At 35.4% G+C, this 24,613-nt stretch overlaps 1 protein-coding gene across 9 annotated transcripts in view; it reads left to right on the top strand.

The window, feature by feature from the left end:
* The window catches only part of DLG2 (discs large MAGUK scaffold protein 2), a 2,237,713-nt gene that overhangs the window by 1,692,646 nt on the left and 520,454 nt on the right, over positions 1-24,613 (top strand). For all 9 annotated transcript variants that reach the window (XM_023209277.2, XM_023209278.2, XM_023209276.1 and 6 more), the window contains 3 exons: positions 3,912-4,048; positions 17,850-17,994; positions 20,283-20,421. In XM_023209277.2, coding sequence (XP_023065045.1) covers positions 3,912-4,048; positions 17,850-17,994; positions 20,283-20,421 — 421 coding nt within the window. The remainder of the gene's footprint in view (positions 1-3,911; positions 4,049-17,849; positions 17,995-20,282; positions 20,422-24,613) is intronic.

Below are 24,613 nucleotides of genomic sequence, written 5' to 3'. Positions count from 1 at the left end.
TCTACCTACCTACCTACGTACCTACCTACTTACCTACCTACCTACCTATAGTATCCATAGTGATTTCATTGTCTTTGTGCAGTCTTCAACTTCAAATGTCAACTACATACTTGCTGTCTTTGTTGGACTTAACCGTCTTTATGGTGCTGATTTATTTCTATAGCTCTTCTGTAGCTAAGACTGTGGCATTTACTGCTGGCATCATGGATGTAAATTGGAGTCTCTGAATTTGTTTTAACCTTCTCCTTTCAGAGTTTGGAATAACCTCTGTACTTTTATAAACGTGGTAGATTGATCTTAGTATGTGGCTAAGAAAGTTTTGTAAATATATTTTTTTAAACTTCCCTATATTCATATATAATAAAGTAACAGTTTTGGGAAACATGAGCTGATATGTATTTTAAATTTTATAGGAAAAGCCAGTAGGGGATGTTTTACTCTTTGGTCATCATTTGCTTAATAAACAAATTGTAAATCTGAGGCAAGCAAATATATTCATGGTTCCATGGGGTGGCAAAGCATCAATAAAATTAATTACCCACATCACAAGGAAATTAGATAACACTTGCTTTAATTGCCCTATCAATTTAAATCAATTTTCCATTTATTTTTAACAACTATTATGGTTAATTTAACAATCTTTGCATTTCAAATATAATTCCAGAGATGTTGCTTTATAATTTACTATGCCATCATTTTCCAATTAACTATTTTTGCTATCTTAAGAGCATATAACTTTACCCAATATTTATTCAATAAAAGTATAGTAAAGTAGAGTTAATATTTTTAAGTTTTTTTATTATTGTTTTATAAAATGTCAAATATTTTAATGATAGCTTTATTATTTTACTAGGTGTGTGATTTTTTTAAAAAAGTCTTAAGCCAAGTAAGCTATAGAAACTATGTCTTTAGTCAAAAGGCCTTTGATCAATATCTATCTTCTTGAGTAATTTGCATGTTAATTATCTTATGATTGTAAAATGCAATGAAAATGTTTGCTGCAAGTATGGTACTGAATGAGCATTCAAACATACTCTGAAATGGATTTTTAAAATCCTTATACCTGGCCAGGTGCAGTGGCTCACGCCTGTAATCCCAGCACTTTGGGAGGCAGAGGCGAGCGGATCACGAGGTTAGGAGATCAAGACCATCCTGGCTAACACGGTGAAATCCCATCTCTACTAAAAATACAAAAAAAAGTAGACAGGCGTGGTGGCGTTCGCCTGTTGTCCCAGCTGCTGGGGAGACTGAGGCAGGAGAATGGCGTGAACCCTGGAGGCGGAGCTTGCAGTGAGCCGAGATTGCGCCACCGCACTCCAGCCTGGGTGACAGAGCAAGACTCCATCTCAAAAAAAAAAAAAAAATCTCATACCTTTATAGAGTCTATTATTCCTTTAAAATGATTTCATAATAATTTTTAAAAATACATTCATGTGTCATTTAACAATGGGCATCCATTCTGAGAAATGCATCATTAGACAACATTATCGTTATGGGAACATAATAGAGCGTACTTATGCAAACTGAAACAAGTAGACTACTACAAGCCTAGGCTCTATAGTATGGCCTGTTGTTCCTAGGATACAAACCTGTGTACCATGTTACTGTACTGAGTACTGTAGGCAATTGCAAAACAATGATAACTATTTATGTAACTTAACATACCTAAACATAGAAAAAGTGCAGTAAAAAATAAAAGGTAAACAATGGTACACCTGTACAGGGCATTTACCATGAATGGAACCTATAGGACTGGATATTGCTCTGGGTTAATCAGTGAATGAGTAATGAGTGAATGTAAAGTCCTAGTACTTTATTGTACACTACTGTAGACTTGAAGAACACTGTACACTTAGGCTAGACTAAATTTATTTTTAAAAAGCTTCAATAATAAATTAATCTTAGCTTACCATAACTTTTTTACTGTATATTTTTTATTTTTTAACTTTTTGACTCTTTTGTAATAACACTTAGCTTAAAACAAACACATTGTACAGCTATACAAAGTATTTTCTTTTTTCTATTCTTATTCTATAAGCTTTTCATTTTTTTTTTTACACATTAAACTTTTTGTTAAAAATGAAGAAACACACACATACATTAGCCTAGGTCTACCCAGGGTCAGGATCATCAATATCATTGTCTTCTACCCTCACATCTTGTCCAACTGGAAGATGTTCAGGAGCAATACCATGCAAAATGTTACAGCATGGATCTGTCATCTCCTGTAATAATAATGCCTTCTTCTAGGATACCTCCTGAAAGAGCTGCTTGAGGCTTTTCTACAAATAATATTTTTTAATAAGGAGAGGGGTATACTCAAATATAACAATAAAAAGCATAGTGTAGTAAATACATAAACCAAGAACATAGTTATTTATTATCATTATCAAGTATTATTTATTCTTTACAATTGTATATGCTATACTTTTATATATATGACTAGAAGTGCATTAGGTTCCTTTACGCCACATCACCACAAACACATGAGTAATCAATATGCTATGATGTTACAATGACTATAATGTCACTTGGCAATAGCCATTTCTCAGCTCCATTATAATCTTTTGGGCCCATCATCATATGTGTAATCTATCATTGATAGATTACAATGATAATACAATGAAAATGTTGTTACGCAGTGCGTGACTGTCCTCTATTCTTGTTATTGCTTCATAGTTTAATATAAGTTAAAATTGTATAAGCCATAGTACAGTGAAAATCATATCTTAAAAGAGACAATCACCATGTTTAAAATGATTTAATATTCTGCCATGTTATAAAAATAATAGTCTAAGTATACATTTTAAAGTTTTTGGCCGGACATGGTGACTCATGCCTGTAATCCCAGCACTTTGAGAGGCTGAGGTAGGTGGATCACCTGGGGTCAGGGGTTCAAGACCAGCCTGGCCAACAATTTTAGTCTCTACTAAAAATTTAAAAAAGTAGTCAGACATGGTGGCATGTGCCTGTAATCCCAGTTACTAAGGAGGCTGAGGCAGGAGAACTACTTGAAGCTGGGAGGCAGAGGTTGCACTGAGCCAAGATTATACCACTGCACTCCAGCCTGGGCAACAGAGCAAGACTGTCTCAAAAAATAAATTAATTTATTTATTAATCAATTTTTTAACGTTCTTTTTATTCTTTATTATCTAATAGAATATTTTTAAAGAAGTTTTTCTATTTTTTAGACTGTATACTGGAATAATTCACTTTTGTGTGTGACTAGCCTCATAATCAATCAGTTAATAACAATAAATGCTAGAAAATATAAAATATGACAAGGTGGCAAGAGAAGAAAACATGGAATGCAAGCATCTAGCTTCTTTTTCTTATCTTCTCTCTGAAATTATTACGTATATTTAAACAGTGTAACTTATTCATGGCTCTTGCCTCAGAATTTGTTCAATTTTTGAGCAATTCTATTTTTCATCTTGAAATATCAAGAGTATCCAAGTCTCTGCCGAGATGATTGGTAGTACTTCTGTTCTCTATGCTAGAGTAACAACAGCAATGAAGATGAGCCCATAGACCAACAATGAGCAGGACTAAATTTGTCTTTTTCCTGGCTCACCTAGGACTCCTCCACATCCTTCACCTGATCCCTGCTCTAACCAGTTACCCCTATAAACAGGATAGCTGAGGAAAGCAGTTAGGCATACAGTCTGGAAATAGAACAAAACTACTTACATGGGGTTGACTTCAAAATCTGCCTCATTTGCATTAATCAACAACCCTTCAAATGTTTAAATAACAAACTAGATTGAAATAAAATTTTTAGTGTTATTTATTGCTGTTACAATAAGTTGAAGATTCATTTTTAAAAACTGTTAAAATGTGGCTAACTGCATTTTCTAAAAACAACAACAACAACAAAACAAGGCTTTCCATTTTCTGTTCCTTTCTTATAGGTTTAGGCTTCAGTATTGCAGGAGGTGTGGGGAACCAACACATTCCTGGAGACAACAGCATTTATGTAACTAAAATTATAGATGGAGGAGCTGCACAAAAAGATGGAAGGTTGCAAGTAGGAGATAGACTACTGATGGTGAGTGTGACTCCAGCAAAACTGTGTGTGTATTTATAAAGCTCTTGTTTTCCAGTGTAAGACTGTCTTTGTCTGTTCAGGCTGCCATCACAAAATACCACAGGGTGGGTGACTTAAAATGGCAGAAATTTATTTTCTCACAATTCTGGAGACTACATAGTCCAAGGTTCCAACCAATTAGGTTTTTGGTGAGGGCTCTCTTCCTGACTTGCAGGTGGCCACCTTCTCACTGTGTCCTCACATGGCCTTCCCTAGGTATTTGTGCAGAGAGAGTTCTCTCTCTCTTTCTCTTCTTATAAGGCCACCTCTTATAAGGCCCAGTCCTATTGGATTCCAGCACCATCTTTAACTCATTTAACTTTAATTATCTCCTATAGAACTTATCCTCAAATAGTCAGGGGGGGTTTAGGGCCTCAGCATATGAATTTGTGAGGGGTCTACAATTTAGACCTTGGACAAAAATTGAAAAGAAGAGACAGCAGATTTATGAGTAAGAGATCTCAAAAGTATATGTACAATGTATCTATTTTGTTGACATTTTCAAAACAAACCTAAATTTTCATTAATTTTCTTAGATACACATGGCGTAGAGATTATCTGTTGTTCTTCCAATATAATGAGTCTCCTATTAGGGAGAGCAACTGCTATTTATAGACTGCCGGAGAGGTGGGGTTTGCATAACAACAGAAACAGCACCTGGCTTACTGATAAGAGTATATCCATGGTCCTTTGTGCAACCAGAATAGACACAGCACCTGACTTCCAATAATTTATAATCTGAGTTCTGCTACATGTGTAAATGGATCTCTTCCTTTCCTCCCCCTTTGGGTTATAGCTATTTCATTTGCCATCTTCTCACATGCTTCAGGCGTCCTAGGCAGTGATTGACAGTGACACACAGCCAGTCTTCTGAACCATGGAGTTATACAATAACCTAAAGCAAAATTAAGGCAATTATAAGCAACAAAGCATTTGGGACTGTGTTAATAAAACTGCCTTATGTCCATTTACTGTTGTATGCCAAAATCTACAGGATAATAATCGAATATTGAAAATTAATAGTAGGTAGCTCTCAAGTAAGATTAGGGTATCTGTCTAGTCACATGTCTACCCTTGTAAAAGAGGACTTCTAATCTATGTCTGCAAGGAGCCATTATCTCCAACAATTTTGTGAGAAGTCTCTGGGGAGGATCAGCCCCCAATCTCAATAGAAGATTAATTTTTATGACCTGTGCAAGTTTTGGAGTTGAACCTCCAAATTTTATATTTATTGTGCCTACTTCCCTCGGCTTTAGAGAGCTATGTTTAATCCCAGTGGTCTAATTTCATAGTTGCCAATGACCTTTGTGTTCAATAAGCTTTGTGTTAGATAAGATCTTTGTAATAATCTTGATAGCTAACATTGACCTGGCATTTACTAAGTTCCATGTTCTTTTATAAAGGGCTTTTTTGTAATATAACATATTTCTAACAGCAACACATTTTATATGAGCAAAAAAGAACTGAGATGTAGACAGGTTTTCTGACTTGCCCATGATCATATGTTTAGCAATGGACAAAACTGGGTTTCAAATTGAGGCAGTCTGGCTAGGACCACGCATTAGCACCAAGCTATACTGCCTCTTGTGCAACATGTTTTCATTAGTTTCCTTAAATTTGTCAATCAGTTCTTTCCTTTCCTCCTTTATTCATTATTGTCATTCATTAATTACTTTTTTAACAAGTATGTGCTGCCCACCTACTGTGTCCCAGGCAGTAGCCACTATTCGGGAAGGAACTCTGTCATGAGAAAACTGGATGGGCAAAAAATATACCATTAATGACTTCAGTCAAAGTTACATTTAAGAGTTTTGGGCTGCTTTACCACCTGAAGCCACTACCACTTTCATGCTCAAGAAATTCTGAATTTTGTTTTGTTTGTTTTTGATGTAAAAGTTTGTTCTTATGATGTTGTTCTATCTTCTGGACAAGAAAGGTTGTTATTAGGGTACAAGACCTGAACAACTTCTCTCTGGAATATAAACTTTATTGCTTGAAACGTTGTCTTAGGAATAGAATAAATTGTGATAACCATATTCTACATAGTGCTACGTAGAAAAATGAAGAGGACCATTTCATTCTCAAGTAATGACTGTCTTAGATAGTTACTGGTTTGACCTTTGACTCATCGTTCCATAAGAGTTTGATTGTAGGCAGATCTTCTGGTATTTTTTCATTTACTGCTATTGTACAATCATGGTAAATGCTATGTGCTTATTTCTTGAAGTTCTGTTTAGGTTTTTTTTGTTTTATTTCCAAATTAAAAAAAAAAAAAAAAAAAAAAAACTTGCTCCAAATAATTCTGTCAAAGGATTTTCCAGGCACTACACTATTTTTTATTACCATTTTGTTGATATTCATTGTAGATATAATGATTTCAAAAATAGCTGTGACATAATCCTTAACTGTTTTGAGTTTTAAAGCATAGTTTTGTTTTGTTTTTTTTAAAGAACCTTCAACAGTAATAGGTCTCTCCTCTCTTATGTAAGGAAAACGTAATTAGTACTTCCAAGTTGAAACTGGAAATGAAAGAAATTGATTCATTTTATACTTTGCAAGCAAAATAACCCTGAAAAGGAGAATAAAGACAAAATCACTGAAGCCACCCTACAAAAACAATTATCTTGCCTCAACCCAAAAATATTTATTAATGCTCTCTTTCTGTCATTCCTTTCCACCTCCTCTTCCCTTTACTACCCTACATTCATATTCTTTGTATCTTCCCCCTCTTCTACTCTCCTCCCACAAAGGAAGTACAAATGATTTAGATTCTATGATGTACCAGCTGTACCATACTCTGCATATTTTTCTCTAAATATGCTATTCTTTCTAAAGCAATTTGCACCACTTCCTTCTGTCACTTCTTAGGAAAAATTCCACCATATATTATTCACTCGGAGTTCTGTAAGTAAACTGGTCTAAAATAAAACTCCATTAATTTCTTTAGATTTTCATGGCTGAATACTCACAATTCAGGAAGTCTCTTAGCAACTGCCCTCTACTGAGAGCACAGTCATTTTTTAAAGAGTTAATAATAACAATAACTCTTCCAGTTTCTCAAGCAAAATAGCTATAATGTTGGGCACCACCTGAATCATACCATCTATATTGGGTACTTTTTCTCCCTGAAATTCTTCTTATATCTCAGAATTTAACATATCTATCTTAAAGGCCATCTTTTATCAACTTTTGCTTGGTACATCAGAAAAGCAAGCATGTGAAGCAGTCTCTGACCTCCCATAGAACCCCCTTTAAGGGTGTAATACCTCCCAAAAGCTATTTATTAGGTAATAAGTATCATTAAAATGTTTTCCTTAAAATTCTGTTAAAATATATTTTTCTATATATGTCCCCCTTTATTCATAGCTCTGTCCCTTGAAAACAAGAAGGTGAAGACTAATTCCTCTTCCACATATGTTTGAAAGAGCTATGTCTTTCCACTTTTCCACTTCTTAGTTTTTTAGGATGCTTTAGACCTTTTCTCTCCCTTCCAGTAAATTTTATCACACATTCATTTATCTTCTGTAAATAGATTACACTTATTACAAAATTTCTTTAGATTCCTTACAATCTTATTTCCCACTTTAAAAATTCCACGTAATAGTATGGCATCTGACCTTTGCAAATATTCTACTTTAAGAAACAGTTATTCTGTCTGTCACCTTTGCAATAAGCCTCTTGGTATTTTAAATAAGATGACTATAATGTCAGACCACTCTGATGTTTGATGGGTCAACCCAAATACATGGTATATGTTCTTTTTAGCAAAATTATATTTTTTAAAATTTCCTTGGCTACTTAGAATTTATTGTTCTCTAGAATTTGTTTTGTTTTTTAAATGGTAAAGTGAGAGTGACATCGGATTTTGTGGATTGTACCAGTGGTTTAGTATTGTCGTCTCAGACAAAATAGATTCTCTTGGCCTTGAAATTCAGTGGTAGTCAGAGTTTAACAGCATAACAGATTTTTAAATTATTTCATATATTTTCACATATTGGCTTTATTAAGCCCTTCCAAGGTGGTATATATAGCCCAATATATTAGAAAAGTGTTAACTTCTTCCCCCTTTTCAACATAAACCAGAAATGTTGAATCCAGGATAATTCGATTGTCTTCTCTGCAGGGATAGCATTAGTTATTAGTTGTTAAAGCCCCTCGGCACATTGTAATTTAAGGTTTAAAATCTTAGCCTCTTCTTTCCATAAACCCTGCTCGACATTTAAAGAAAAAAATTGTCAGTGAGAGAACTTTTATACCTTTTACAGAGAATTAGTTCTTGTGTTTTCTTTCCTTAAAGGGAAGTAGTAAGTGACAGGAAAAGTAACAGAGACATTGAAGTCAAATGGAAAGACCTTGGACTCAGATGAGAAAGCTGGATTTCAGTCACAGGCACCTAGCACTGATTTTACCTAATCTGTCTTGGGCAAGTCACATCCATCTTTGGTCTTCTATTTTGGCCTCTATACCATAGTAGCATTATATTAGATTGGTATTTCCAAAAGTATGCTTTAAAATATTGTTCTCTAAAATATTGTCACATGAATAGACTCTGTGACCAAATACATTTGCTAAATTCTGCAACTTGTATCCCAATCCTCTTGTAGATTATCAATGAATTTTAGGATATTAAAAATTCTATGAAGTCCTGCCGTCAAGTAAGCAATTTGATTTTAATTAACATATCTGTTTTATCATGGAATCTTCTTCTTAGAGTAATACTTAACAAAACACCTAAAACTAGTGTTTAGTGGAATATAGTCGGGATGTGCTATGTGTGAGCATCTCTTATTTTTATTTGAAAATAAGTATCCTAGAGTAAAGACATCAAATACTTTTAGGAAATATGAGTAGAAACAATGCAAGTTTCTGAATGAGTATTCGTTGTGATGACTGAAATTATTGTTGTTTTTGGTAAATTTACAAAATTGCCTGATTTCATCCAAGTATCAATAAGAAAATCAAATTGAAGACATTGCGAATATATAGAAATTATCTGAATAATGAATGGGATGTTAAAGCACATTCATTGGTTATACCAATCTTAGATAACTTAGAACCAAGACCTGTAACTCTCTGAGCATGTCTCTTTCCTACCAACAACACATTGCTTTCATCTTGAAAAGATCTTTTGCCTACAACACCTCATTTATTCTTAACCACCATCTTTGAGAGGTAGTTAGGATAGTCATTACCGTTATTCTTATTTTGCAGAAGAGAAAGTTAGAACTCAGAGATGACAAAGGGATTTCCAACATTACATAACTAGTAAATTGTAAAATTGGATTCATACATAGATTTTGATGTCCTAAAGTTAAATTCCTTTCACTGGTTTTGTCAACATCTCTGATTCTTGATTTTGGGTTATATGTTTGAATCTCAAGGTAAGCTCTTGAACACTGTGAATACCCAATCCTCAGTCAGCCCTGAATAATCAAATCAGGATTTCTGGGGTAGGGATCATGCTTCATTTTATTTATTTTTTTTAGGTTTCCCAAATGATTTTAATGTGCAGCTAGATTAAGAACCACCATCCTACCTTGATCTAACCACACCCTAACCCATTCTGCTGCTACCACTGCATCTCCTAAGGACAACTTTGGTGGTAGTGCTCATTCTATCAAGCCAGTAGAGTATAATTTAGCAATTTCCTGCAATTGGCTAAAGAAAATTTAGAACAGTTCACTCTCAAAATTCTGTCCCCTGAGGTTAGACTCACTTCTGAAACAGCAGGATAAAACCTGGACAACTGTTTCTTGAACTTTCTTCTAATTTATCTCAAATGTAATAAGTTATAATACAATGTAATTGCAATGACATATTTTATTTAAGGGTTAGAACCTCCTATGGCATTCCTTTTTATTTTGCTTATACTCAGTGTAATAGCCCTCTTTATAGAATTTGCTCTATAAGTATCATATGTTGCTGTCATTTTAAAATTATCTTAATAGCACACTCCATCAGTAAAACACAAAAGGTTGCCACTAATATATTTCTCTCCTCTAAATTACATATATATCACTATGCTAATATATTGTTCACATTTTAAAACATATGAAAATGGAAAAAGAAATATAAATATCAATGTGATTAATATTAATAGAAATGTGAATGTTTTCCTCTTGTACCCAGTAGATTGCCCTAGGGTTCATATCATACTGTCCATTTTGGTGACCTCTGCTAGAGAAGAAATTTGAGTAAATCCAAATAACCATTCTTCCTTGCCCTCTCTCTTTATATGGAGTAAAAGGTTAAGAAATGAATTAATGATTAATGAAGGAAGAATAAAATCACAGTGATGGAGCTTTTACTGTGTACCTTATAAACTAATATAATCTGGTGCTAACATTTTGTACCAGCTTTTCATCCTCATATCCTGTGCCTGGAACAGAGCAAGTATCCAATAAATGTGTATTGTTGCTTGAATGACCTTCATTCTTATTGCTTTCCTCTCTGACTCAACACAAATATAAAATAGAATGCAACACAAATGCTTCATTCTTTCTATAAAATAGGGAATTTTGATTGCTTTTCCTTTGGTGTTCTGCAATCATTTTTTTTAAAACTTAGCCTACTACTTCAACACTTATTAAGTGCCAAGTATTTATATTGCATCAGCTAGGGGAATAGAGATGAATATGATCTAATCAGTTGCCCTTGAGAAGGTCATTCTTGGAGGCGGGAAGTGGCACTATAGGAATAACTGTTTCACAATGTAGGGAGTGATGATTTCCACATAAAGAGCCCTGAACAGTAGCAAGATCAACAAAGCATGATGTCTGCTTATGGCTGTTTGATTTCTATTTGTATGCTGCTTTATATCATATAGAGTCTTTTCAACTTCATGGTATCATTCTTTTCTGATAAACACAAATCAACAAATAAATAAGTATAATTCCCATTTTACATGTAAGAAAATGAATTCTTAGTAAATATGTTAACTGACTTAAATTCATGAAACTAGGAAATAAACCAGATCCGATCTGATTCTACATTTGAAATTACTCTCACGGTATCAAGTTGCCTTCGTTTCTAGAAACAGCAAGGTTTAACATGTGACTATTATTTCTAGTAAATTTAAGTCTATTCACTGGGCTTGAGAAATTAACTTTCTTTTTTCCCATTCTGATTTTCATTACTCATGAGAAGATGCTAGGTGTGTTCCATAATGAGACCACTGTACTTAGCTTCTGTTCTTTCTTAAAGTTTTTGTTCTTTCTCATTTAGAGTTAATTTGGCTCTAACTATAACATACATATTCATTTCTGAAAAGATGAAAAACAAGAAAATATTTATTATCCAAAGACAATCATTACTAACATGCCTTTTATTTATTAACAGTTATTATTTTGAATACCTTTTATTATAATAGTTAATTTCAGAGTACTATGGAGATTTTAATCCTTGGTTTATGCATATTTATGTTCATAGTATTGGCATTACTACATTGGATTGGTCTGCTTTGTAATTTATCTTACAACCTAATGATCAGCCACTTTGTTTCCTTTTTAAAAGTCAACTTTAGAGTTTTCTTACCAATGATTCTGGAGTTCCACGTTTCCTTGTACTATGCCTTAGGTAACCTTAATGTCTGTAATCACCTCCCAGTTCATCCCACCATACTGATATTCCTGCAAGAACATGGAAAGGTCAGTATCTCTCCATCTCTATATTGCCCATTCCTCTTTATTATCATATTCTCATGCCCCCACACCTCCCACCTTCGTATTATCACATTTACGTTTGCTTACACACATTCAAATTCCCACAAAACTTGCCATGCCTCCTTGCAAGTCTCTTGGCACCTCTTTCTTCAGCTGGTTTGCCTTCCTTTGTCTGCATCATGTTCAAATTCAGTGCTCCCTCTTCTGTTTGAGAGAATGAGTCGTCTCACCTCCAGCCTCTCTTTATTGGCCTCAGTCCACTTTCCTATTAGCAAACACACAGCCAGGCTGCACATATGTCCCCCTCTGTGTGTTGCACCCCACAGAGAGCACTTCAATCAAACTCACATGATTTTTTTCCTTGAAACCAGGCCAGTTGCTCAGTGTTCACCATTATAGGCAGCTACTTGATGCAAATGAAAAAAAAAAAGAATAAAAAAAAAACAATGACAAACAATGACAAGAGCAACTAGCCAATCAATGTAATGTCCCTTCTCACTGCACACAATCAGCTCCAGCTGTAGGCCCTTTATCTTGAGAGTTCATAGGATAATGCACACACATAATTAACCCAAACAAACTCACTTTTGTGGAAAACATTTTGAAGACTTCAGCACAAAAGAGCACTTTTTGGTCCAAATCCGGTACTATTCTGAATTTTTAAAAAGACCACACAGAAGCTTCATCAGCAGCACCCTAATTAAACTCATCAGTTCACAGATGTTTATAAGAAAATGATCAGCGAAAATTTTCACCAAGAAATCCTGTTTACAGATGATGACAATAGTATTAGTGATAAGAGCTAACATAAAGAACTGTATTGTGCCTGTCACTTTATATAGGCCAACACATTTAAATCAATAGTCTTTTGAAGCAGTAACTGCTATCATTCCTGTTTTACAGATGTCAAAACTAAAGCTTACAAGGTTAAACAAGTCTCCCGAAATCACACAGCTAGGAAGCATCAGGGTCCAGGTTTCAGTATGCATGACTCAAAAGCATGTGCTTTTAATCACTACATTCTGTTGCCAATATCATAATACCACCTGTTCTGTGACTGAAATCTATGTAAATTTTTCAGTATTTCAGTCACCAAATAGAAGCTGAGTGAACTACCACTATTTTAAACTACTATTATTATTCTCCCCAATATCCTCTTGCCCCATTTCTCACCACTACCTTTCCCTCAACTTCTGCTTTATGGTCTAAATATTTTCCTAGTGGTTTGAAGACTCTGTTAGCAAAGTCACTCTATGAAAATGCTGTTGAAGGAAATATTTTCTGGATCATTTCACTGCCCACCTTAAAAATGGCAAAATGTGCAATTTAATAAGCATTGACCACATTTCTCTTTCACTGTTAATCTAATGAGCTGTGTACTTTCTGTACTCTGGGGAGAGAGACAATAAGCCCTTGTCAGAAACAGAGCTTTGGTCTGTTATAAGTGTCACTTATAATCTAATCCAGTTAGTTTCTAGCCTTTGGTTTTTATTTTTAATTATTATTGACTTCTCATTTCCCCTGTGTTATGGCACCAGATGCTGTTTCTTTTCTGTTCTCTCAGTAGAGATGTTTCTGTGGGCCAGTCACCGTTTTAAAAGCTGCCTTAGGCAATCTTTTTTTTTTTTTTTTTTTTTTTTTTTAGAGGAAACAACCACTTTCATATACATTTTAAACTGTAGACCATCACAAGTAAATGTTCATTATCGGCCAGGTACGGTGGCTCACACCTGTAATCCCAGCACTTTGGGAGGCTGAGGTGGGTGGATCACCTGAGGTCAGGAGTTTGAGACCAGCCTGGCCAACATGGTGAAACTCTGTCTCTACTAAAAATACAAAATTAGGTGGGAGTGGTGGCTCATGCCTGTAATCCCAGCTACTCAGGAGGCTGAGGCAGGAGAATTGCTTGAACCCAGGAGGCAGAGGTTGTAGTGACCGTGCCATTGCACTCCAGCTTGGGCAATAAGAGCAAAACTCCATCTCAAAAAAATAAAAAGAATAAAAAATAAGTCATTATCTAGGCACAAGTGGTAACTGCCCTAAAATAAGTGATTAATCAAATGTGTAAGAAGGTTTTGAAGAGACAGTGAGATCAGTGAGATATATTAAGCTGCTTTCCATTTTACTTATTTATTTTTTGACTGGTCAGTGTATTAAGATGATGCAATATACTATAACCACTGGATTAAGTGGGAAATGTAATGATTCCTCAAGCTTTTATAATACTTTGGAATTAGTCTACTTTTACATGTAAGCTTGAAAAGAAACCCTGTTCTCCTAAAGGGAGAAAGAACAGGTAATATGAGCCCTAGCTTTTAACGAATCAACATACAAATATAATCTCATTTTCATCTCTTAAGGAGGCTTGTGATCCAACTGATGGCTTTGACAATTGGAGGTAGTGTGACCTCTTTGTTGCAAGTTCATCTCTTTAAACAACAGTTTTTCTCATCCGTAAAATTTCCCTGATTAATAGTATCTCCCTCCTGGAGCTATTCTGATGATAAGTTATATGATTCATTTCAAAATATATGACATAGTACTCCTAAAATATATGACATGCAGGTATTAAATAAACATTAGTTCTTATTATTATCATTTTGTTATTTCTGTATTATTAAGGGCTGCCATTATTAACTGTGTTCTCCATACCTGAAGTTCCTCTACATTCTCCCTCTCTGCATGAGTCTATTTTTCTATCCATTCATTCCACAAGCAATTGTGTATTATTAGAATGTGGGTTTCAGGAAAGCAAGGACCTTGTCTATCTGGAAGAAGTAGTAAAACTGAGTGGTTAACAGTATGGTTTCTGGAGCCAAACTATCTAGCTTTGAATTCTGCCTCTGACACTTACCAGATCAATGACTTGGGGAAAGTTTCTTAACCTCTTGGAAACATACTTTTCTCATCTGTAAAATAAGGTAATTATAATAGCTACCCCATAAGTTTTGTGAAGGTTTGATTGTGTTAATATATGTAAAATACTTTATAATAGTGTGCCTGGCGTGTAATATGGGCTATATAAGTGTTTGCTATGATTATTGATTATCATTTTTATTATTTACCATATCTCTATTATCTGGCACAGAGCCCAACAAATAACAGGTATGCAGGAAACATTTGATCAGTGAATAAACAAATGTCAGACACTGAAATGAAAAAAGAAATAACGGAATGTCTCTTATCTAGAAGAGAAATGTGAGAGGTGCTGGAGAAGCTTACGGCTTAATGGAGAACTCACAGTCAGCATTCAAACACATCAGTCAGGTTCATTTCTCTCCAGTTCCACAGTCCCTGACCTGGGCTACATCACCAAGGATTAACTAGCACATGGAACTTATATAGCAACATGGAGCAAAATAATAAAGATTATGAATAGTAGTGCTGTGAAATATGGTATAGCTAAAGTACTAGATAGTATAGATAATATGTACTATAGGAATTCAGTCCAATGCTTCTGGCACATTTAATTTTACATTATGCCATTGGAAAGTAATTAAACAATTATGTCATTAAAGAAATAGTAGCCAAATAAATCCAAACTTACATGGTCAACTAATTTTTGACAAAGTAAATAAAAGAACATGATGAAGAAAGGCTAGTCTTTTCAATGAATGATACTGGGAAAATGGAATCTCCACATGCAAAAGAATGAAATTGGACTCTAATGCCATATACAAAAATCAGCTCAATTTGGCTAAAAGACCTAAATGTAAAATCTAAAACCATAAAATTTCTAGAAAAGAACATAAGGGAACAGCTTCCTTGACCTTGGCATTGGCAGTGTTGTTTTGGATATCACATTAAAAGCTCAGGCAACAAAAGCAAAAATAAATAGGACTACATTAACCTCAAAATCTTCTGCAATGCAAAGGAAACAACAAAATGAAACAAATTGGGGGAAAAATAGCAAGCCATGTATCTGATGATAGGTTAATAACCAAAATTTATAAAGAACTGATACAACTCAATAGTAGAAAAACAATTAACAGAATTTTAAAAATGAACAAAGGACATGAATAGTTATTTCTCCAAAGAAGATACAAAAATGTCCAACAGGTATACAAAAAGGTGCCTAATAACACTAATCATCAAGGAAATGCAAATCTAAACTGCCATGAGATATCACTTCACAGCTGTTAGGATGGCTGTTATCAAAAAGATGAGAATAACAACTGTTGGTGAGGATGTGGAGAAAAAGGAGCACTTGTACACTATTGACTGGGATGTAGACTGGTATAGCCATTATGGAAAGCAGTATGCAGGCTCCTAAATAAATTAAAAATAGATTTACCGTGTAACCCAGCAATCTCTGGTCTTGTTATATACCCAAAGAAGATGAAATCACCACCTTGTAAAGATATCTGCACTCCCATGTTTAATGCAGCATTATTTACAATAGCCAAGATATGACAATGACCTACATGTCTGTCAGTGGACGAAAGGATAAAGAAAATGTGGTATATATGCACAATGAAATATTCAGCCTTAAAAAATGGGAGATCCTGCCATTTACCACAGTATGGATAGACTTGGAGGACGTTATGCTAAATGAAATAAGCCAGAACAGAAGGAACAATATTGCGTGATCTCTCTTATATGTGGAATCTTAAAAAATAAGAGTCAAATATACAGATATAGAGGATAAAACAGTGGTTACGGGGGGAGGTGGGAAAGGGGGAGATATAGGTGAAAGGATAAAAAGTAGCAGTTATGAAGGATGAACAAGTCTAGAGGTCTAATGTGCAACATAAAGACTATAGTTCATAAAATTGTATTATATTAGGAATTCTGTGAAATAAGTAGATTTTAGCTGCTCTTGTCACACAAAATTGTAACTGTGATGATAGATATGTTAATTTGCTTCACTATAGTAATCATTTTATTATCTATATGTGTGACATAACATCATGCCGTCAACCTGAAATATACACAATAAAATTTATTTTTTTAATAGTAGCCAGATAAGGATAACCTAGGTATTTGAAATACTTGGTGAATTAATGTTTATTCTAATTCCCTCAAAGCTTAAGTCTTTTTAGAGAGATTATCTTAAAATCATTTCAGAGAAGTGGTGCAGAGACCCACTGTAATGGCACTGCCATGAAGTCAGAATTGGATTTGTATCACAGGCTTTTCCGTGCAATAAAGAAAGAGGCATTTCTGTTAACACAATGACAATAGGGTACCCTTGAACTTGCTCACCTGAAAAGACCTGTATTCCAAATAGACTCATATTAAATGACATTCTGATGAGAACGATTTTAAAGTAAAAAAAATCAAGGTTTGGCAAAGCTATAGGGAAATGAGGGCTCTCATATAGTGCTGGTATGAGGGTAAACTGGTTCATCTTTCCAGAGGGAAAGAGGTATTTTCACACTAGATATCAAAAGCCCTGATAATGTTCATATAGTTTGGTCCAGTAGTTTCACTTGTATGGGTAAATCTATATCAAAGAAATTATCAGAGTTCTGCACAAATATAGAAAAAGAATTATTAGAACATTATTTATAGTTGTAAAAAATTAGGAGCAAACTAAACATGCACTAGTAAGAAACTTGTTAGATCATTATACTGTAGTCATGCAACATAATGCTCTGCAGAAAACAAAAGTCATGTTGTTAAACTACATTGCTGTTACAAACAACTAGTCCCTCTAGTTTTAAAAAGCAGGTTCCAAAACAATGTGTATAATAAAGCCAAAATTGTTTAAGGAAATATATCTAAGTAGGGAGATTATGAATGATTTTTATTTTCTTCTTTTTTTAAGTTTTCTTCCACAAATATGTGTTACTTTTGTATCATAGAAATTATAGCATAACAAAAAAGGCATTTGACTCTTTATTTTCCTTTCCACAAATACTATTCTGAATTCCATTATAGTATATCACTTCCTCATTTAAAAAAGGCAGAAGCAACTTTCTTTTATAGCATCAATGATTGTACTTATCTGCTTTGACTAATGCATTTAATTCATCTGTTCTGTCAAAGATACCAGACAGTAATTATCACAATTTATAATTCCAGGAATCTTCTTGCCTGAATATTTTTCTTCTGCTGCATAGATTTAACTCTATTGTTGATTTTTTTCCCCTTTTCAGGTAAACAACTACAGTTTAGAAGAAGTAACACATGAAGAGGCAGTAGCAATACTGAAGAACACATCAGAGGTAGTTTATTTAAAAGTTGGCAAACCCACTACCATTTATATGACTGATCCTTATGGTCCACCTGATATTACTCACTGTAAGTACCATTGTCATCTTCAAATAGCATGCCAGACTTGCAAAACTGGAATTCTATAAAACTATTGACAAAGTGTTCTGCTTGTACCTTACCTCTTCGTTAACTTCTGGACATACTTCAGAGGGAGTATCCTAAGCTCCACTCCTATGTTGCCTTGCAGGCCCTTACCTACTGTTTGAAGGTGGGATATCCTAATGAGTTGGCATGCCCACCGTTATGGAAAGGCTTAATGTTGAGGACAGTGTGATTACAGTAGTCTATGGACAACACATTTTGAAAGGCTATTTCTCAAGCTCCTAAAGCATGATCACTGTCATGCCGTCATATTCTTTCTTCCAACTTCATATCTCTGTAGTAGTAGACTAGAAAAGAGAGACTGGCAAATAGACCAGAGGTAGGGGATCTTGCAATTGAATGGTGAAATCAAGATCCTCAGTCACCATCATCATAGCTTTTACTTTACTTGAATTTGTTATATTGGCAAGAAAGCTGGAAAAAATTATCAGTCACTATGGCAAGAGAGGTGAGCTGGAAGTGAGACTTCTGGTGCAACAACTAACAACTAATGAGACGCTATGCTGGAGTCCTCAAAAAGTCCACTGTAGCCTAAGCCTCATGTGTTCTTCTCTTCTTCATAGGTCAACACGAATCTTAACTAAGTTTCTGTCTTTGAAGACTAGATTTAGAAGCATTTTACTTTGTTATGTAAATGTAAGGGACATTTGTGTCAACAGTAGTAAGCTTGCTCATTCTGAAATGTTGAAAGTCCATTTGTGAGACTGGAAACTTGGAACGTCTTCAGAACTGGCCATTAATTAGTACTATGGTCTCAAACAAATTGTTTAACTTATCTCAGATTTACATGTTTCTCTTGAGAGAAATGTTAAGTGTTGAATAATTTTGTTTCCTGCCCATTGCATTAGCTATTGCTTCTTTCAATGATGATTCTAAAACAACTTACCTCCAAAATACGTATGTTTTCAAGCTGGCAGTAAATTGAGATCAGTCTTACCTTAGAATACGAAAGAGTTTTACCTTTCAGAGCTCTTCAAAGTGGACAAATGTTGCAAAATCAGCCCTGATAGTCTGTGAGCCACTTCATGGAGGGCATATACGGTTAATGTCAAAGAGAGAAAAGGGAGAAAACCAAACTATCTAATAAACCTAAGAAATATGTATTGAGTAATTTCAGTATGTATAAGACACATTGTAAGGTAATATGTGTGATACAGAGGAGATAGAATCATGGCCTTCAAAGAGCTTTGCTGGGAGGAAGGCTAACTCAGATATATAAATAGAAACAATATTTGGCAGAATAAGAGGTATGTATATGCCATGGGAGAGGTAAATATAAATGTTAAGTGTTATTTGGGAACTCAAAGAAAAGAGATATATCATTTGTCTTTGGAACATGAGAAAAATCTTTTTGCATAGGATGGCATTTCAGTTGCATCCTCAGAATGAGATTTCAACATCTGAGATGGGTTAGGTATGAGACGCAAGTTATAGGTAGATGGTACAGATGTCAGGAAGCACAGGCTATTGTTGAGGACAATAGGATATGTGTTAGGGGGATATTGAAATTGATTGATCTTGCAAGAATGGCAAAGAGGTGAGTTTATACTATATTAAATACATAACAACAACGGAGAACATTTAAGTAGGAGAATAGTGTGGTCAAGCTGAATTTCAGGAAGGTTCACCTCATCTCAACATATACAATGGATTTGAGGAGAGACAAAGAAGCAAGAGACCCAGTTAGTAGGTGTTTTCAGTCACCTAAAAGGGAGAAACATTAGGAAGGAGGAATAAAAAGGAAAGGCCAGAGTTCTTGGCCTTTGGGGGATGGAAATAGAGTATATTTTGGGAGAAAGTCTCATAGGAGAATCTGCTCCTTAGGAGGCTTTTGTTCTCAATGATTGGACATTAATTATGTGAAAACAATGTGAGCTCTGCAATTAGAAAGCTAACATTTTATTTCAATAGAAAATTAATCATTGTTCTGAAAATATGTGTGCTTGATCTCTTCTCCTATTCTTCTCTTCTCCAAATTATACTAACTGGCATTACAGACTTAACTATTATTAAGTCTTTCCTATCCTAAAGGTTACCATGTGCTTGTATATATTAAATGCAAATAAACTGCAACTCCTCCCTCTTGGAGGACAAGAAAATCCTTGGCATGCAGCAAAGCCTTTCTGTTTTTAATATATTTTTCTGAAGTATAGCATGACACATTGAATCACCCACATAACAGATTTCTTTTCTCTTTTTCCCCCACCTCTTAGCTTATTCTCCACCAATGGAAAACCATCTACTCTCTGGCAACAATGGCACTTTAGAATATAAAACCTCCCTGCCACCCATCTCTCCAGGAAGGTACTCACCAATTCCAAAGCACATGCTTGTTGACGACGACTACACCAGGTCAGATATGCCTGTTGGTTAATTGAATTTGCTCTTATTACCAGAAATAAATCACATTTGCCTAACATGTCAGGTGTTGTTTTGGATGCTAAAGCTTCTGGGTTCCATTCAACTTTATTGTAGTTTTGCCTCAAGTGCATTGTGTGTCATTGTCCTCTGATAGGCAGCAAAATCACAAAATACTTGTGAATAAATAGTAAGATATACTTATACATCACTTTGCCATTTATTAAGACTTTCTATATCTGATCTCATTTAAGCTTTACAGCCATACTGTAAGATAAGTATTAATACTTGAGAAGAGAAGATAGTGCTGAGGTTCAAAAGGAAGGAAGTAGCATGCCAATATAATATATTTGGTTACTGGAACTCAATGGATAAATTAATAATAAAGAAATGTAAATGTAAAAACTTTTTGTCTTTAACTGGTCATTATATTTGGCAAAAGAATACAAAGATGATTAAGGAACAAAAATTTCCCCCAAACTCCCTCCAGAGTGACCTGTCCTGGGGTACCCAAGGTGACAACCTGGCATAAACCTTTCATAACTTCTCCATGTTCTTACAAACATATACAAATATATTTTCAGATATACGTGGAGCCTGACATTATTTTTATGAAATAAGTTTATATTTTATACATTGTTCCACAACTTTTCTCCATAAATAATAGTTTTATCAAAAATGAGATTACATGTACATGTGTGTGCTTAATTTCTATATGTGTTTGTATGTAAAGAATGATAGATGGATTGTTTCGGTTTTTTACCCTGTCTGTCTAACTGAAGTCATTTGTCAGCCTTTCAAAAAGTAGAGACTTTCTGCCAGTTAGCTTTCCTCATTGGTATATGTGCATGCTTTGATATTTCCATTCTTTCGTATATCTTTTTAAATGATTAAGAATTTTCCATTTATTTTGCAAGATCAGATTTGCCGAAGTAGCTCTTTATATCTTTAACCAAGGAATGGAATGTTTGGATGCTGAAAATGTGCATCCGTGGTGTAAATCAAATACAAGCTTCTTCCTGTGCTGAAATGTCTGATCTCTATGCTCTTAATTAAAATGAGGGCTGCAGCAAAGATAATCCTCGTGGCTCTCTAAGGAATTCTGTAAATACAGGCACCTTTATCCACCAGAGTGATGATCTCTTTGCTCTCATCCTATTACTAATATTTGATATGATTTTAACTTAAAAATGTCATTTTATGTTACTAGGCCCTATGGGGCCTAGTGATTTAACATTTATTGAAGCCCCTTCATAATCCAGACCCTTTGCTAGCTGTTTTTATACACTATGCATTTAATCCTCCCAAAAACAAACAGAAAAAGGCTTTCATCTCTATTTTAGAGACGTAGAATTTGAAGTTCAAAGAGGTTATGGAACTTGCTTATAGTCACATAGCTTTTATTAATAAGTAGAAAAACTGAGTGCCCTAACAGCTTTAAAATCCTAAGAGAAAACATTTTAATTTTCTAAAATTAAAAATGAACACCAAGTCATATAAAACTATGTTCATCATAGAAATAGGTGGCTAGAAAGGGACCTCAGAATTTTGATGAGCTCTAAAAACAACTAGACCATAGTTGAAACCTACCTCTACCACTGACTAACTGTGTGACCGGGGGCAAGTCATTTAACCTCTGCAAGCTTCAGTTTTCTCATCTGTACAAGGGAATAGAAAGTGAGTCTATCTCAATAGGTTGTTGTAATGATTAAGTCACCTAATGAATGCAAAGAGCTTAGAACAGTGGCACTTTATAAGTACTCAATGAATGTTACCTATTTACAGTAACTATACTTACTATAATCTTAATCCACTTCAGATGTCACATGAAATATTTTTACAGTGCACATGAGATATGTCTCAATATCTTAGATCCTGCCCCTGCCTCCTCCCCTGTTCCCCTAGAAGACAGTCTCACTAATATTTCCCTACAAAATCAGAATGGTTGGTGCCTGGCAAACTGTTAAAGTAAATTATATTAGTTCACACACGTAAACATACAAATACACACCCCTCCACCACTCTCCTACCACTGTTGGTGTTCTCTCATAGGTGCTCCCTACTGTAGGCATTACCATGGGTCTCAGAGGTATTTGTTCAGAGGCAGATTCACTTTCTCATTCATAAATATTAATTGAGTACTGCCTATAAAACACTGGGCACTGCACTAGAGATGCACAATTGAATAAGAAATAGCATCTAACAACTATCCAATTGGGGCAAAAATATGTGTAAATCAATGGATTCCCCAATGCCTATTCCCTAATTTATGGAGAACCCCTCTATGAAGTTTTCCACAAAGCCTAATTTATTAATTTTTTTCAAAATCTTGAAATTATATATTTGGTAATCAAAATGCCCTTTCTTTTGTAAAAGAATTGTGGCAATTATTTATTATGCTTTTACTTAGAAGAGAAAAATTGGCAACTTCTTGTTAGTCTTCATTTTTTAAATGTTAAATATCTGTAAAGTTCAAAAGTATGAGACTACTAATAGAAGCAAACAAGCAAAACTAGGGTCAGTTCTCTGAAGTGCCCTTATGTAGCACTAGCAGAGTTCCCTAACACCACAAGAGACACTTAGGAAATATTGCTAAATGAATATGAGTTTTACATGAATGCCATAGGACTAACCTATGGCATCAAAGAAAGTTTTAAAGAGGAAATGAGAGAGGGCCTAAGATGACCGAATACGAACAGCTCCAGCCTCCAGCTCCCAGCATGAGTGACACAGAAGATGGGTGATTTCTGCATTTTCAAGTGACGTACTGGGTTCATCTCACAGGGGAGTGCCAGACAATCGGTGCTGGTCAGCTGGTGCAGCCCAACCAGCAAGAGCTGAAGCAGGGCGAGGCATTGCCTCACCTGGGAAGTGCAAGGGGGAAGGGAATCCCTTTTCCTAGCCAAGGGAAACCGAGACATACAACACCTGGAAAATCGGGTAACTCCCACCTTAATACTGCGCTTTACCAAGGGTCTTAGCAAACGGCATACCAGTAGATTATATCCCACACCTGGCCCAGAGGGTCCCACGCCCATAGAGCCTCCCTCATTGCTACCACAGCAGTCTGAGATCTAACTGCAAGGCAGCAGCCAGGCTGGGGGAGGGGCACCCGCCATTGCTGAGGCTTAAGTGGGTAAACAAAGTCACCAGGAAGCTCAAATTGGGTGGAGCCCACTGCAGCTCAAGGAGGCCGGCCTGCCTCAGTAGATTCCTCCTCTGGGGACAGGGCATAGCTAAACAAAAAGCAGCAGAAACCTCGGTAGAGGTAAATCCCCCTGTCTGATAGCTTTGAAGAGAGCAGTGGATCTCCCAGCACAGAGGTTGATATCTGAGAACGGACAGACTGCCTGCTCAAGTGGGTCCCTGACCCCAGAGTAGCCTAACTGGGAGACATCCCCCACTACATGCAGACTGACACCTCACACCTCATACAGTGGGGTACACCCCTGAGACGAAGCTTCCAGAGCAAAAATCAGACAGCAACAATATTGTTCAGCAATATTCTATCGTCTGCAGCCTCCACTGCTGATACCCAGGCAAACAAGGTCTGGAATGGACCTCAAGCAAACTTGAGCAGACCTACAGCTGAGGGTCCTGACTGTTAGAAGGAAAACTAACAAACAGAAAGGACACTCACACCAAAACCCCATCAGTACATCACCATCATCAAAGACCAAAGGGAGATAAAACCACAAAGATGAGGAAAAAGCAGTGCAGAAAAGTTGTAAATTCAAAAAATCAGAGTGCATCTCCCCCTCCAAAGGAATGCAGCTCATCGCCAGCAATGGAACAAAGCTGGATGGAGAATGATTTTGACAAGCTGAGAGAAGAAGGCTTCAGTCAACCAAACTTCTCAGAGCTAAAAGAGGAACTACGTAACCAGTGCAAAGAAACTAAAAACCTTGAAAAAAGAATGGATGAATGGATAACTAGAATAATCAATACAGAGAAGATCATAAAAGAACTGATAGAGATGAAAACCAAGACATGAGAAATACGTGACAAATGTACAAGCTTCAGTAACCAACTCAATCAACTGGAAGAAAATCAGTGATTGAAGATCAAATGAATGAAATGAAGTGAGAAGAGAAGTGTGGCAAAAAAAAAAAAAAAGAGTAAAAAGAAATGAACAAAGCCTCCAAGAAGTATGGGATTATGTGAAAAGACTAAATCTATGTCTGAT

Source organism: Piliocolobus tephrosceles, chromosome 13, assembly GCF_002776525.5.
Source record: "Piliocolobus tephrosceles isolate RC106 chromosome 13, ASM277652v3, whole genome shotgun sequence".
NCBI classification, from domain to species: domain Eukaryota; kingdom Metazoa; phylum Chordata; class Mammalia; order Primates; family Cercopithecidae; genus Piliocolobus; species Piliocolobus tephrosceles.
Note: the sequence above shows the minus strand (reverse complement) of the source record. Positions and strands in the feature narration are given on the sequence as shown.